Source organism: Rhamphochromis longiceps, linkage group LG20 (genome assembly GCF_057381845.1).
Source record: "Rhamphochromis longiceps isolate RC_006_pf linkage group LG20, R_longiceps_female_GT1.1, whole genome shotgun sequence".
Taxonomy (NCBI): domain Eukaryota; kingdom Metazoa; phylum Chordata; class Actinopteri; order Cichliformes; family Cichlidae; genus Rhamphochromis; species Rhamphochromis longiceps.
The window spans coordinates 30423035-30437677 of NC_140576.1; the positions used below are offsets into that span (position 1 = coordinate 30423035).

At 43.7% G+C, this 14643-nt stretch overlaps 1 protein-coding gene across 1 annotated transcript in view; it reads left to right on the forward strand.

Moving 5' to 3' along the window:
* The first annotated feature begins 451 nt into the window (after positions 1-451).
* The window catches only part of LOC146645612 (uncharacterized), a 41188-nt gene continuing 26996 nt past the window's right edge, over positions 452-14643 (forward strand). Inside the window, exons 1-2 of the mRNA XM_085394219.1 lie at positions 452-633; positions 2561-3704. Coding sequence (XP_085250345.1) covers positions 491-633; positions 2561-3704 — 1287 coding nt within the window. The 5' untranslated portion in view covers positions 452-490. The remainder of the gene's footprint in view (positions 634-2560; positions 3705-14643) is intronic.

The window sequence follows — 14643 nt, forward strand, 5'->3', positions numbered from 1 at the left end:
GAGATTTACAGTTTCATAGAAAATATGATTCTGTATCCCAAACATTATATTTTAGAAATAGATCGAAAGACTTGTGCCAGGTTAACCATGGCCATGTTATTAAATCAAATTTGAATAGTTATTACCAATAAAACATCAAATAGTTGGCAGGAAAACCACGACTTCCTGTCCACCGAGATCACTTTCATAATAAAACCGCTGGAGCCTGTGCCATCGAAGAGACATGCAGCTTTAGTCGTGCCCCGCCGCTCGGGAGAGAGGCTGCGTACTACATCCCGCACAGGCCGGCGATCACAGAGCTACGAAAGGCAGAAACAGCTTTTACGGTAAAACTAACCTAATGTGTGTTTTGGATTAAATGCGTTTTATTTGAATGAATACATTTATTTTTTATCAGTATTTAACTTTTTTAAGGCCACAAATGCGCTGGCTTCTATCAGCTTCTATCATCTGCGGTGAATCAAATAACAGCAGCTCCAGCACAAGTCTCATGACGTCCTTGGACTTGATGAAAAAACAGTGTTTTGCATCTGGGACGCTGTCCTCAGCTTCTCTCAAAAGAAGGTTCATAAAGAACAGCAGAGTCGCTCCGGGGAGGCAACACGATGCGGGCAGCGAGTGTCAGCTGTGCAGGTGAGACAGAAAGTTAGGACACACCGAGAAAACCCCCCAAACACAGGCAGACATTTGGAATATATGGTTCTTTTAAAATTAAATAAATAAATACATTTTCCACATTTGCTGTAGATTCTGCTGACTGATTACTTGACAGATTGCAGTTAGGGCATGTTTATGTTGTCTTCATAATAATGACTATTTGGATAAGTTTGCATCTTATTTAGCGGAAAACAAGAGTTTGCTTAGTTTGTTTGCACTAAACAAAGAATATGAAGAGATTATCAGCTTTATTCACAGTACATCTAAATATTGGTGGACCTCTACACTCAACAACATTAAAGTTAAGGTTTATGTGTTCTGTCCTATAAGATATAACTGTTTTGCACTGAGAAACTGCGACATCACACCAAGTAATTAAAAACTCGGTGAAAATCAAAAAAGTGACAACAAAAAGAAAAGTAATGTGGAAGTTGTGGAGGGATTTGGTCTGAGGCTTCCTACTAATGAGCTGGCAGTTTAGGTTGGCTAAAAAGGCTGAAGGGAGGTGCCTGGTGTACCTCATAAAGAGGCTTTCACTTAATTAAATCTACAAAATGCTACTCAGCACTATTCATTTGATAAAGTTAATAAATTCACAACCACAAGTTATATCGTCATGATAAAATAATAAAAACAAAAACTGAAGTAGCTCGTCTCCAGGCTTGTGTTCAGGTCAGGTGAATGACCTGAACACAAGCTTTTCAGATCATTCCCCTGCTTTTCTCTGAAAATCCATGATCAAGTTATAATAGGACTATACTGGGCACTCAAATGGGTCCAGACCAAAGAGTACACAGGAAGAAGGCAAATCTTCACTTTTCACTAGAATTTTTCTAATTTCTCCGATTCTACATTCTGTTAATTAATCTATTCCTGTCCTCCCTCACTTAAATAGGGAGGTGTTTTTAGGACTTTGTTTTAACATTATAAATAATTCAAGATCCATAAGACATACGCCTGACAGAAGTAAAAGCAGCCATCTCACCACAGAGTCAAATGATTTGGGGCAAGAATTGTGTCCCTATATCAGTCCTTGAGAAATAATAATAATAATATTTGACAATAGCACATAATAGGATCTATTGTTTTGTAACGATTCTACCACTAAATATAACAGTAATAATGGGCGATCGTGGCTCAAGAGTTGGGAGTTCGCCTTGTAATCGGAAGGTTGCCGGTTCGAGCCCCGGCTTGGACAGTCTCGTCGTTGTGTCCTTGGGCAAGACACTTCACCCGTTGCCTACTGGTGGTGGTCAGAGGGCCCGGTGGCGCCAGTGTCCGGCAGCCTCGCCTCTGTCAGTGCGCCCCAGGGTGGCTGTGGTTACAATGTAGCTTGCCATCACCAGTGTGTGAATGTGTGTGTGAATGGGTGGATGACTGGATATGTAAAGCGCTTTGGGGTCCTTAGGGACTAGTAAAGCGCTATATAAATACAGGCCATTTTAATAAAGAATGTATCTGTACAATAACATATAGTGAGATTATTCCCACTAATATTAAAAATACCCAACAACAACATGTTGTATGATGTGTTGCAACAGTCCCAGCAAAATACATTTTTTTTAAAAAAGGACTAAAACCCAGTTAAACGTCTGGTAGTGATGTCCTTTGGAATATTTGTAATGCAAATAATATGCACTTGCATATTCACCTGACAAATAACATGGCCTGCTATGAGCTGTGTGGTTCAATTCTTGTTTTTTTTAATGTGTCACTTAGCACTAATTCGCATGTGTGCCAGCATAGTGGGCGCAATAACATTAAAGCTTAAAAATACAGAGTCTAGAAACCGGTATTTGTCTAAAAGGAACAAAAACAGTGCCTGTAATTAGCATTTAGACAGTACTTAGCATTGGATAGTTAGTCTGAAGCACATTAAACAAACTGTATTCTTCTTTTGCAGATGTTCCATATTTTCCCATTCAGGCAGCAACCAGACTGTTCGTCGGATTCTGACAGCCTGCCTCCTCTCTTTCATGGCCCTGCTCGGATCTGTATTCATCGACGTCAACTCCAACTTTGACTTGCTGTACACTACAGAAGCAGCTTACAGCGAGCTGACTTCATGCAAGACTCTAACTCTCCTGCAACTTGTCAGTAAACTTCAAAAGACGAGACATTTATTTTCCAAAAAAGTAGGGAATGAGACAGCTGAGGCAAGTTTTCCTAAGATGCTTTTTCTCATCTTTGATAATCACTGTGACAAACTGGTGGGTCGAAGTAATGACATCGGGATTCCTTGCAGTACTGAGTTTCCTAGCTTTTGCAAAGAGCTAGTGAGGAGCATTCAAGGATTTTTAAATACTTCACAGGATACAAACATTACCAGTGAAAGTGGAATTCTTGCTTTCTCACTGGCTATTGAAAGACTTCTTGACGTCTGGTGTACAGTAGAAGATACTTTGGTAAAGGCCAAACAGAATTCTAATTGGAGAGATGTACTGTCTGCAAGACTGTTGGTCACATTTATTGAGCTCAACCACCAGTTGAGAGACTTTGGCCACATGCAAACTCCTACTGGCTTCCAGTTTAGATGGTCATACATTCTGAGCTACCTCAGCTTTGCCAGGGTTTTGACAGAGAAACTGAATGACTGTTGGCTAGAAAACATAGACCACGAGATAAACACTACGCTGGATGTTCAGCATTCCTATATTTTTGACACAAGTCAATGGCAGATCTCTGGCACAAGTACGGAACGTCTGTCTGGGTCTCACACTGGAATTCAAGCTCTGACAAACACTCAGCAGTGTTTATTTGATCGTGCAGTGTTGGCTCTCAGGGCGGGCTCTCGATCCATCTCTTCAGGCCTCAGTATGAGGATATGCCTGCTGGCCATGGCATGTCTTATCTACCCTGTGGTGATGTTCTCTTTCAAACAGATGACAGAGTGGATACAGAACTATGCCCACAGTCTGAAGGAGAAAACACAAGACCTTAAGCACCAGAGGCAGCTGGCTGAAGATCTGCTTCACCAAATGCTGCCAAAGTCAGTTGCCAAACAGCTCCGCCAGCATAAACATGTTGAAGCTGAGAGCTACGAAAAGGTTGGTGCAAGAGGTAGCTATGACTATACCAGGTTATACAGTGAAGGATTGCTGGTGTTTAAATCCCCCTTCAAACCTGATTGGACCAATGGACCAGCCTTCCTTGCCTGTCATTGGAAACAAATTATACACCAGAACAGTTTCAAAATAAATTCTCCATTAGAAACTGTTTATGCAGTCAGGTTTTATTGTATCTTGTGTCATTTTAATTTGTACATTTTCTAATGAAATAAAAGAAAAGTTAGAAATGTGCAACAGGAAAAACACAAAATAAGAAAATTAATCTGCAGAAATGAGGTAGGCTTTGTGTCTGAATCTTTAGTAGCTTTATAATTAGAAGAATCTGATTCTGAAAACCCCTAAATTTAAATTCATCTCTGTGCTTGTCCTGCTAGACCTCAGTGCAGCGTTCAATACTGTTGACCATAATGTCCTATTAGAGCGATTAGAACATGCTGTAGGTATTACAGGTACTGCGCTGCAGTAGTTTGTATCATATCTATCTAATAGACTCCAGTTTGTTCATATAAATGGAGAGTCCTCTTGAGAGGAAAGAGATTTTATATCTCTAAGAGTAATCTTTTACTAGTTTACAAAGATTGATGAAAAACAAAGCCTTCAGTATGGGCTCATTTCAACTTTTATTCCTCTGATGATGCAAAAACCTAAAATCTTAAATGTAAGTTGCAAGTTTGGCAAAGAAAGGGAAGACAACAACCTTTACCTTATACAATTGCCATTTGCTTTGATCATTTAACCAAACAAATCCAGAGCATATGCGGCTGTGAGAGCTGTGGGATGTTGCTGCGAGGGGGTTACTTCTGGAAGATCTGCAAACACAAATACACAATGAATGTGTGTGTGTTTGCTGCCTTTGTTGCTATTGTTAGCATAATTGTCTATAATTGCCCTGTTGCATATTCATTGGAAGATAAAACATCGTATGAGTGAAAATTGCATCTGGCTTTTTGAAGAGATTTGAAGCAGCTGTAGCAAAAAAGCCCTCTGAACAGGGCTGTGGGGCGATTACAGAATATGGCTTGATAGGGTAAATTTTAAACAAATTTCAAGTTCTAGAGTATTCTAGGAGGAAAATGTTATACCCCTTATTAATTTGTTTCAAACTAAATGAAAACGGAGAACACTTCAACTGAGAACAGGATAGAGATACCAAAATAAAATATAAAGCCCTCTATGATATAGGACATAAGCTGTAATACCGCTTGTGGGCTAACCATGGGAAAAATCCTAGACTTTGAGCTGCAAGCTGACACATTGTACTCAGATGACAAAAAGTCAGATATGAAAAAGACAAAGTGAGAGGTACTTGAAAATGTAACTCTGATATTTCAAGATATTATTACTGACTTTCTATATAAAGGACCATTGTTCAGGCTACAGGGGGGGCCCAGTGCCAAAACTGAAGGGTAATATAAATAATTATCTCATCTTTTCTTTACAATCACCTACAAACTGCCTTGTTTTTGTTAGCTAAATGGACTGGGTCTTATATGTTGCATTTCTACCCTGAGCATTTTGTACAACGTGCCTCCTTCCTTAGTGACATCCTCTATGTAGCCGGTGTATCGGAAAAACTCAGGAGAGTCTTCTCCAAGCACAACATCCCAGTGTACTTCAGACCCAGCAACACACTCACACAAAAACTGGTTCATCCAAAAGAAAAACTCCTAAACACAAACTTAACAATGTGGTGTATGCTGTACAGTGTACCGAGGAATGCTCAGACCTCTACATTGGAGAGACCCAACAGCCACTTCATAAACGCATGGCACAACACAGAAGAGCCACCTCCACGGGACAAGACTTGGTGGTCCATCTGCATCTAAAGGTCAAAGGTCACTCTTTCGAGGATGCCAATGTTCACATATTGGACAGAGAAGACAGATGGTTTGAAAAAGGAGTGAAAGAAGCCATTTGACAGTATGTCCACTGTGAGCGACCATCTTTGAACAGAGGCAGTGGCTTACGACACCAACTGTCTGCCATCTATAATCCAGTTTTGAGATCCCTTCCCAGACGCCTTAACGCCCACTCACACCCTGGGCCATCTGACCTCAGGAAATCACATGATAGGGTGGGGCTGGGTTTCACAATGAGCTCACCCGAAACCGTGGCTGATTGTGACCCACACCTGTTTTCACACCTCGGCTCGTATGCTTAGGTAGAGAATCATAGGGTATCCATTGTCCCTCTTGAGGAGACACTCCCACGGTGCTTAAATCTGGGACTCCCCACCATTTGACCCTAGAACTGAAGAAGCTTCTCGGATGAGAGGTGAAACGTCTTCAAGCAACCTAAAGAAGTCCAGACGCTTTTCTTTCCAAGCTCCTTATAGTACGATGACCTGGATGGGTCTTCTTCTGTTATGCTGGCTCCCCTAGGCATTTGCGTTTTGGAAAGTGAAAGGTATATTTAGTGAGTTTGAATTTGTAAACTTATGGCTAAATGCCTATAAATCCTATGCACTGATCCTTTAAAAAAAACAAACATCAAAGATTAAACTATCACTTGCTAGACATTTGGCATTTGCTTTCAGATAGCATGGTGGTGTGGTGGCACTGGTGCCTCATACTATAAGCTCCAGGGTTTGAATGCAGCCTGGGCCTTTCTGTGTGGGGATTGGCGGTTCTCTCTGGGTACTCCAGCTTCGTCTTATCTGTCTCTTATAAAAGACATGTATGTCGTTATGTTAATTAGTGATTCTAAATCGACTGTAGGTGTGTGGGTTTTTGTATATGTTTCATACTGCCATGTCCTCTATATAATGTTAAAAAAGAGGATTTTTAATGTCTTCAAGTGCATTTTCTTAAGCTATTGCCATAACAGTACCTTTATTTTAAAAATCAATGTCTTAGAGTCATATCCAGAATTTGCTGGAGAAAGACTGTAATTTTGCCTCCACACAACCCCACAGTGGATTTTAAATCAAAAAGTCAAGATGTGATGTAATTGAACCCAGGTAGGGGGATGGCCACAAGCCAGTTTAGTCCTAATGCCAGCCACAAGCCCAGATGCCCGTTTGAGTTTTTGCCAAATCAAACATGCACATCATCAACATTTCCGTACCCGACCGGTCAGGGCCTGGGTTGTGATATTGTTGGCTAGACAAAACTAGAGGTGAATGCATGTTCAGAACCGGTGAGAGAGAATGAAAGGCATGGAAGTGAATTAAAATGTCCTCGCCGGTTGACCTGCCCGTTGTGTCCATGTGCTTTGTTTTGTCTCGGCTCCCTTCCCGGTTCTCTATTTCCCTGTTTGTGTGTTTCTGTGTTTTGATGTGTGTGTTTCCGGAAGTCCAGTTTCAAGTGTCATTTGACCGGGAAGTATTCCCAGGCTGAAGTCGGCCACACTTGCTGCTCATCAGCCCTCGCCAGCTGGAGCTGATTGTCATCGTTAGCAGCCTCCCTATTTTAACTGTGTGACAGAGCTTCATTCGAAGCTGGATCGTTGAGTTTACTCGTCAGTACATCCCCAGTTCGCTAGTGAAAACTTTGTGTTGGAAGAGTGCTGCGTTTGGGTTCGCTTCTTACCACAGACCTGACAGAATGATCCAGCCAGCAAAGGACCCAGTGGACTCGAGCCCTGTTCAGCGAGAGCTGTCACTTCAGGCAGATTTTTTGGATCGCCATAAGAAAATGCTGCAGCATATCTCAAAGGAACAGAATGTGCTCCTCCAGGTTGTTACCAAACTGAAATGTATGTTTCAACCTCACCATGGCAGAAAATGTTCCACCCTCTCTACCTTCCTGCTGCCTGTCCTCTACCTCCCCTTCACCCTTTCCTTGGGAGCATCCGCTGCTGGTGTCGGAAAAAATATTGACAGAGTTGGATAAAAGTGCAGGTTTTCTCATGCAATGTGCTTTTCAGACAGCAGAGTCAAGCCTATGCTTCAGACTGTGCCAAGGTTTCATTTGTGGTGGAACTGGTGACGGGGCGAGCGCTGAAATGAGCACAAGCAGTACTAAGGACTCACCCAGAGATCTCATATTAGAATTAGAATTAGAATTCAACTTTATTGTCATTGCACATGCACAGGTACAGGGCAACGAAATGCAGTTTGCATCCATCCAGAAGTGCTTTAGTGATATAGATATATTACAATATATATTAGCAATAATATAGATATGTAAGTATATTACAGAAATGGGTCTATTATGGTATGTTATAATGTACACGGTATGAAGTATGTTGTGAATATTCTATAATCAGAATCAGAATCAGAATACTTTATTGATCCCTGGGGGAAATTATTTTTTGTTACAGTGCTCCATTTTAAACCAACATTAAGACAAGACAGACAATACACTAACTAAGAATAGTACAATATATACATATATATACATACATACATACATAAGTCACTTATAAATAAATATTTGGAAAAGAAACATGTGTAGCTGTAGCAGCAAACAGTGTGTTAAGTGGATGCGTTGTACAGGGAGATGGCCACAGGCAGGAATGATTTCCTGTGTCGTTCAGTGGTGCTTTTCAGTAATCTCAGTCTCTCACTGAACGAGCTCCTGTGACTGACCAACATGTCATGGAGTGGGTGGGAGGTGTTATCCAACATTGTCTTTATCTTGGACAGCATCCGCCTCTCCGACACCACCTTGAGGGAGTCCAGCTCCATCCCCACAACATTGCTGGCCTTACGGATCAGTTTATTAAGTCTGTTGGCATCTGCGACCCTCAGCCTGCTCCCCCAGCATGCAACATCATAGAGGATCGCACTGGCCACCACAGACTCATAGAAAATCCTCAGCATTTTCTGGCAGATGTTGAAGGACCTCAGTCGCCTCAAAAAATAGAGACGACTCTGGCCCTTCCTGTAAAGTGCTGTGGTGTTTTTAGCCCAGTCCAGTTTATTGTCAATGTGTACTCCAAGGTATTTATAGTCCTCCACAATGTCAACACTGACCCCCTGGATTGAAACAGGGGTCAAGTGTTTCCTGGTCTTCCTGAAGTCCACGATCAGTTCCTTGGTCTATAACTATAGGTATGTACAGGCTGTAGTGAGTACAAGCTATGTACAGGATATGAACAGGATATAAATATGAAAAACTATACAGAATATGAAATAAATAACTTTACAGACATCTGAGATATACAGCTATACAGAAATGGGAACTATGCAAGTTGTAAACAGTTGTAGGGTTAAAAATTATCATATGTACAGAATGATTGTTTACACAGAGCTATACAGTAGTGCAGTTAAGATAAGTGAGGGTGTGGATAATTTCTACAGAGGCTATATAAAGTGCTAGTGGTTGTGAGTGGTGGTTCAGTCCATGTTATTATTGTGTGTTTGAGGGTACAGTTGTCCATTGTGTGTGTGTGTATGTTCAGTCCATGAGTTTAACGTGGGTCAGATGTCAGGAGGCAGAGTTCAGGAGTCTGACAGCTGTGGGGAAGATGCTGTTCCGGTACCTGGTGGTCTTAGTCCGGAGGCTCCTGTAGCGCCTCCCAGAGGGCAGGAGGGTGAAGAATCCATGTGATGGGTGACTGGGGTCTTTGATGATTTTCCCAGCCCTTTTCAGACACCGCTTCCTGTAGATGTCTTTTATGGCAGGAAGTGGTGCTCCAGCGAGGCGCTGGGCAGTTTTCACGACCCTCTGCAACGCCTTCCGGTCCGAGGCAGAGCAGTTCCCGTACCAGACTGTTATACAGTTGGTCAGGATGCTCTCGATGGTACAGCGATAGAAGTTCACCAGGATGTCTGAGGACAGGTGGTTCTTCCTCAGAGTCCTCAAGAAGAAGAGGCGCTGGTGAGCCTTCTTGACCAGCTTGGAGCAGTTGGTCATCCAGATGAGATCCTCGGAGATGTGGACTCCCAGGAACTTGAAGCTGCTCACACGCTCCACAGCCGTCCCCTTAATGTGGATGGGTGGATGTGGGTCAGCATTCCTCCTGTAGTCCACGATGAGCTCCTTGGTCTTCTCGGTGTTAAGCAGCAGGTTGTTTCTGTCGCACCACTCAGCCAGACTATCCACCTCCTCCCTGTAGGCGGCCTCATCGTTGTCACTGATGAGGCCAATCACCGTGGTGTCATCTGCAAACTTAATGATGGTGTTGGAACCATCAGCAGGTCTGCAGTCGTGGGTGAAGAGGGAGTAGAGGAAAGGGCTCATCACACAGCCTTGTGGTACACTGGTGTTCATTGTGATTGTAGATGAGCAGCGATTATCCAGCCGGACATGTTGGGGGCGGTTGGTCAGGAAGTCCAGTAACCATTTGCAGATGAGGGAACTGATGCCCAGGTCTGTCAGTTTCCTGATGAGTTGTGAGAGGTGGATTGTATTGAATGCTGAACTGAAGTCTATAAACAGCATTCTGGCGTATGTGTTGTTGTTGTCCAGGTGTGAGAGGACAGAGTGCAGTGCGATGGAGACTGCATCCTCTGTGCTCCTGTTCTGGCGGTATGCGAATTGGTGGGGGTCCAGGGTGGGGGGGAGACAGGATATAAAGTGTGCTAGGACCAGCTGCTCTAAGCACTTAGTGATGATGGGGGTGAGTGCTACTGGGCGGTAGTCATTGAGGCAAGATGGGTTGGAGTTTTTGGGTATCGGGACGATGGAGGTGGATTTGAAGCAGGCCGGTACCACAGCGTGGGCCAAGGACAGATTGAATATGTCTGTGAGCACTCCTGCAAGCTCCCCAGAACACGCTCTGAGAACACGCCCGGGGATGCCATCGGGACCTGCAGCCTTGTGGACATTGATCCTGCTCAGCACCGCTCCTACATCGGTGGGGGAGAGAGTCAGAGGTTGGTGGTCTGGCGTCATGTCTGCTTTGGTTGTGGTTGTGGGGTTCCCTCGGTCAAAACGAGCATAAAAGTTGTTGAGCTCGTTGAGGAAGGAGACATCAGAGGATGCGGGGGAGGGTTTGGTGGTCCTGTAGTCTGTAATGGTCTGGAGTCCTTGCCACATGCGTCGGGGGTTGGAGTTGGAGAAGTGTTCTTCTACCTTCTTTTTGTAATGGTGTTTGGCTTTTTTGATGCCCTTCTTTAGATTAGCCCTGGCTGTACTGTAGGCGTGTGCATCTCCTGACCTAAAGGCAGTGTTGCGGGCCTTCAGGAGGAGACGAACATCCCGGTTCATCCAAGGCTTCTGGTTGGGGTACATGGTGATCCGTTTCTGGGTGGTGACACTGTCTGTGGTTTCGGAGATGTAATCCAGTACAGATGAGGCGTACTGGTCCAGGTCTGTGTGGGTGAACATATTCCAGTCTGTGTTTTTAAATCTGTCCTGGAGCACTGCGTCTGCCCCCTCTGGCCACACTTTAATTGTCCTCACAGCAGGTTTCACACGTTGGATGAGTGGTGAATACCTAGGTGTGAGGAACAGGGAGAGATGGTCCGATTGTCCAATGTGGGGGAGGGGTGTGGCTTTGTAGGCTCCAGCCAGGTTGGAATACACATGGTCTAAAGTCTTGTCTCCTCTGGTGTGGCAGGAGACATGTTGGTGGAATCTGGGGAGGACTGTCTTTAAGTTGGTGTGGTTGAAGTCGTCAGCAACAATAAAAGCAGCCTTGGGGTGTTTATTATGGTGTTTGTTAATGGCTGCAGAAAGTTCTTTCATGGCCAACCTAGCATTAGCATCGGGGGGGATATACACGGCAGTGAGTATGATCGAAGTGAGTTTTCTGGGGAGATAATAAGGTCTGCATTTGACCATTAAAAACTCCGCATTAGGTGAGCAGTGACTCTCAGTAGTAGTGGAGTTCATGCACCAAGCATTGTTAATGTAAATGCACAAACCTCCACCTCTGGTCTTGCCGGAGTCATCTGCTAGCCTGTCGGCTCAGTGTGTGTGGCGTCCTGCTAACTCGATAACATTGTCCAGGCAGCTGTTGTTCAACCATGTTTCGGTGAAAAACATGACATTTGAGTCCATAATCCGTCAGTTGTTAGTGATGGAGAGCTGTATCTCATCCATTTTGTTTGCCAGAGAACGGCCATTAGCGAGGAAAATACTGGGTAAAGGCAGCCGGTGTGGTGTTAGCTTTAGCTTAGCCCGTAGCCCTCCGCGCCTACCTCGCCTTTGTTTACGATCTCTGCGCTGTCTGCGTGCACTTCCGCCCGGCCAGGGAGAGTGGGCAGCCTCCGGTGTCCTGGAGATCTCTGGGATGAGTCGGAGATCGGCGATAAAACTGTTGGAGTTATGAGTCCAGATGTCCAGAAGCTCTTGTCTGCTGTAGGTCAGCAACGCACAGCAATTCTGGACGAATAATCCGGTTAAAAGTAGATAAAAAACCGCTAAATAGCAGATTCTGGAGAGACACTGAGCCTCGCGTTGTTCACGCGCCGCCATCATAATAAGTGATGATATAATGACCTTTTGGCTAAATTCTGATAAAGGTTTTTGATAAAGGTTGCAGAAAAAGCATGGCAGATTTCTCAGTGGACTTCTGGGTTTTGGGTGAGGAGATGGGTTGGGAGGAGAATGCGCTCCCTGGAGCATTCCTGAACAGCCTAAATGAGGAGTTTAAATGTGAGTTGGCTACAAAAGAAATGCCCAAATCTTTGGATGCTTTCATTGCTATGTGTGTCAGGGCAGATGATCATATGCATGAGTATGGAAAATGGACTGGTGGACCTCGGCAGGCTGGTAGAAGCTCGAGCCCCTGGAAAGGGTCTCTGTCTGCAGACCGGCGCTAGGTGGAACACGAGCAGGTGGACTGGTAGGAATAGCCAATGCAGTTCGGCCATGCCAAGCTGTCCTACCCTGATTGAAGAATAAGATAGATTGTAGGTGAAAAGAAGGGGCATTTTGCAGATTCCTGCCCCTCGCAGCTAAAAGATGCTGCCCATCAGTAGCTGTGGGGATACTGACAGGCCTGACTGAAAATGTGTTGACTCTAGGGCAGAACAACATTTTATCAATGAGACCCTCGCCAAGAGGTTGGGGCTTCCATTAATCCCCCTCTCTGAACCCTTGCAGGGTCAATTTAATTCAATTGTAGATCGTACAATTATACAACAGAAAAAAACCCAACAATCATATGACCCCCTACGAGCAAGCACTTTGGCAACAGTGGGAAGGAAAAACTCAGTTTTAACAGGAAGAAACCTCCGGCAAAACCAGGCTCAGGGAGGGGCGGGGCCATCTGCTGCGACTGGTTGGGGTGAGAGAAGGAAGACAGGATAAAGGAAGAGAGACAGAGATTAATAACAAGTATGATTCAATGCAGAGAGGTCTATTAACCCTTTAAGACCTACCATAGAACCAAGTCCGCCAGAGCTTATCTTTATATTTTTACATGCTGTAGTGCCATTTTTGGGAGCATTTCAAGTTGCTATACATTAATACAACCATTATAGCCCAAACTTTAATAATATGTATGCATTAAGTGCATAATAGTTACGCAAATTGCAAAAAAGTGCAATAAACTACAAAAAAGAAATATATACTTTTACATATATTTCTAGTTAGAGAAATTTAAGAGGTTTATCCCTCAAAACTGGAAATACAAAAAAGTTGCACAAAATAGTTTCCAACAACAGGAAATTTATTTTGAGTGTCTTCATAGTTTTATTTTTGAGATACACCAATTTTTATATACTGCAGGAAAAACGAAGAAAAAATATTAAACGGTAAATGGACTCGTTCTTATATAGCGCTTTTCTACTCTTCTGAGCACTCAAAGCGCTTTACACAACTTGTGCATTCACCCATTCACACCCATTCGCACAAGCACATTGATCTAAGTGCTTTCTAAGTAACATTCACACACATTCATACGCCGATGTATGCATCGGAGAGCAATTTTGGGGTTAATATCTTGCCCAAGGATATTTGGCATGCAGACTAGGGGAATCGAACCACCAACCTTCCGATCAGTAGATGACCTGCTTTACCGCCTGAGCTACAGCCACCCCATTATAATGCAAATTTGCAAAAAACCTCCATGTGCATCAAATTAAACTATTTCCTGCAGTGCAATTTGAGTTCTAAGCATCCCAGAAACTATACAGAAAAGCATAAAGTCAAACATGACTTTTAAAAACACCAGTGTAGGCTTATAAGGCCCCAAAGGTAAAAAAAAAACTACATTTTCTGTGAAAATGACGTCACTTCCGGTTTTGGGCAGGTAATGGTGGACATGCGATAGCTCACGCTGACCTCTATTCCAACTAGGAAGTGTTATGAATAGCTGATCGGATTGGCGAAGCGTGTTTCTGGAATATTATGTCTTTGTTTTGCAAAGCTATATGTGGAAGGAAACCGTGACCTATGGCAAGCTGATGGCATAAGATGTAAGTACAACTCCTCCGGTTTCTTATGCAAAAAATTTTTATTGAGCTAGCTTATGTGGTTGCAGTTCTACAGGGATTTAAAACTAGTTACGCAAAACAGAGCGTACCCACTCCGACCAGTTTTAAAGGGTTAACACATAGTGAGTGAGAAAGGTGACTGGAAAGGAAAAACTCAATGCATCATGGGAATCCCCTGGCAGCCTACGTCTATTGCAGCATAACTAAGGGAGGATTCAGGGTCACCTTTTGAGGCGTCCCTGGGATACCAACCTCTTCTTCTGACCATCACAGAGGGAGAACTGGCTGTACCCTCCATGCAGCAACACACGCACCGCTGCCACCGTTTATGGAGGACCACACAGGCAGCTTTCCTCAGGTCAGTGTAACACAACAAGCATCTGGCTGATCAACGTTGTGTTCCAGCTCCCTCCTACCAAGCTGGCCAGAAGGTTTGGCTCTCTTACAAGTGGTCCTTTTGAAATGCAGTCTATCATCAACCCTGTAACTGTTTATTTGAATCTTCCCACAACATCAAGATCCATAATGTTTTTCATGTATCCCAGGTGAAGCCAGTACGGATGAGCCTATAGAGTCAGGTCCAAAATTTGCTGGACAAAGACTGTAATTTTGCCTCCACACAACCCCACAGTGGATTTTAAATCA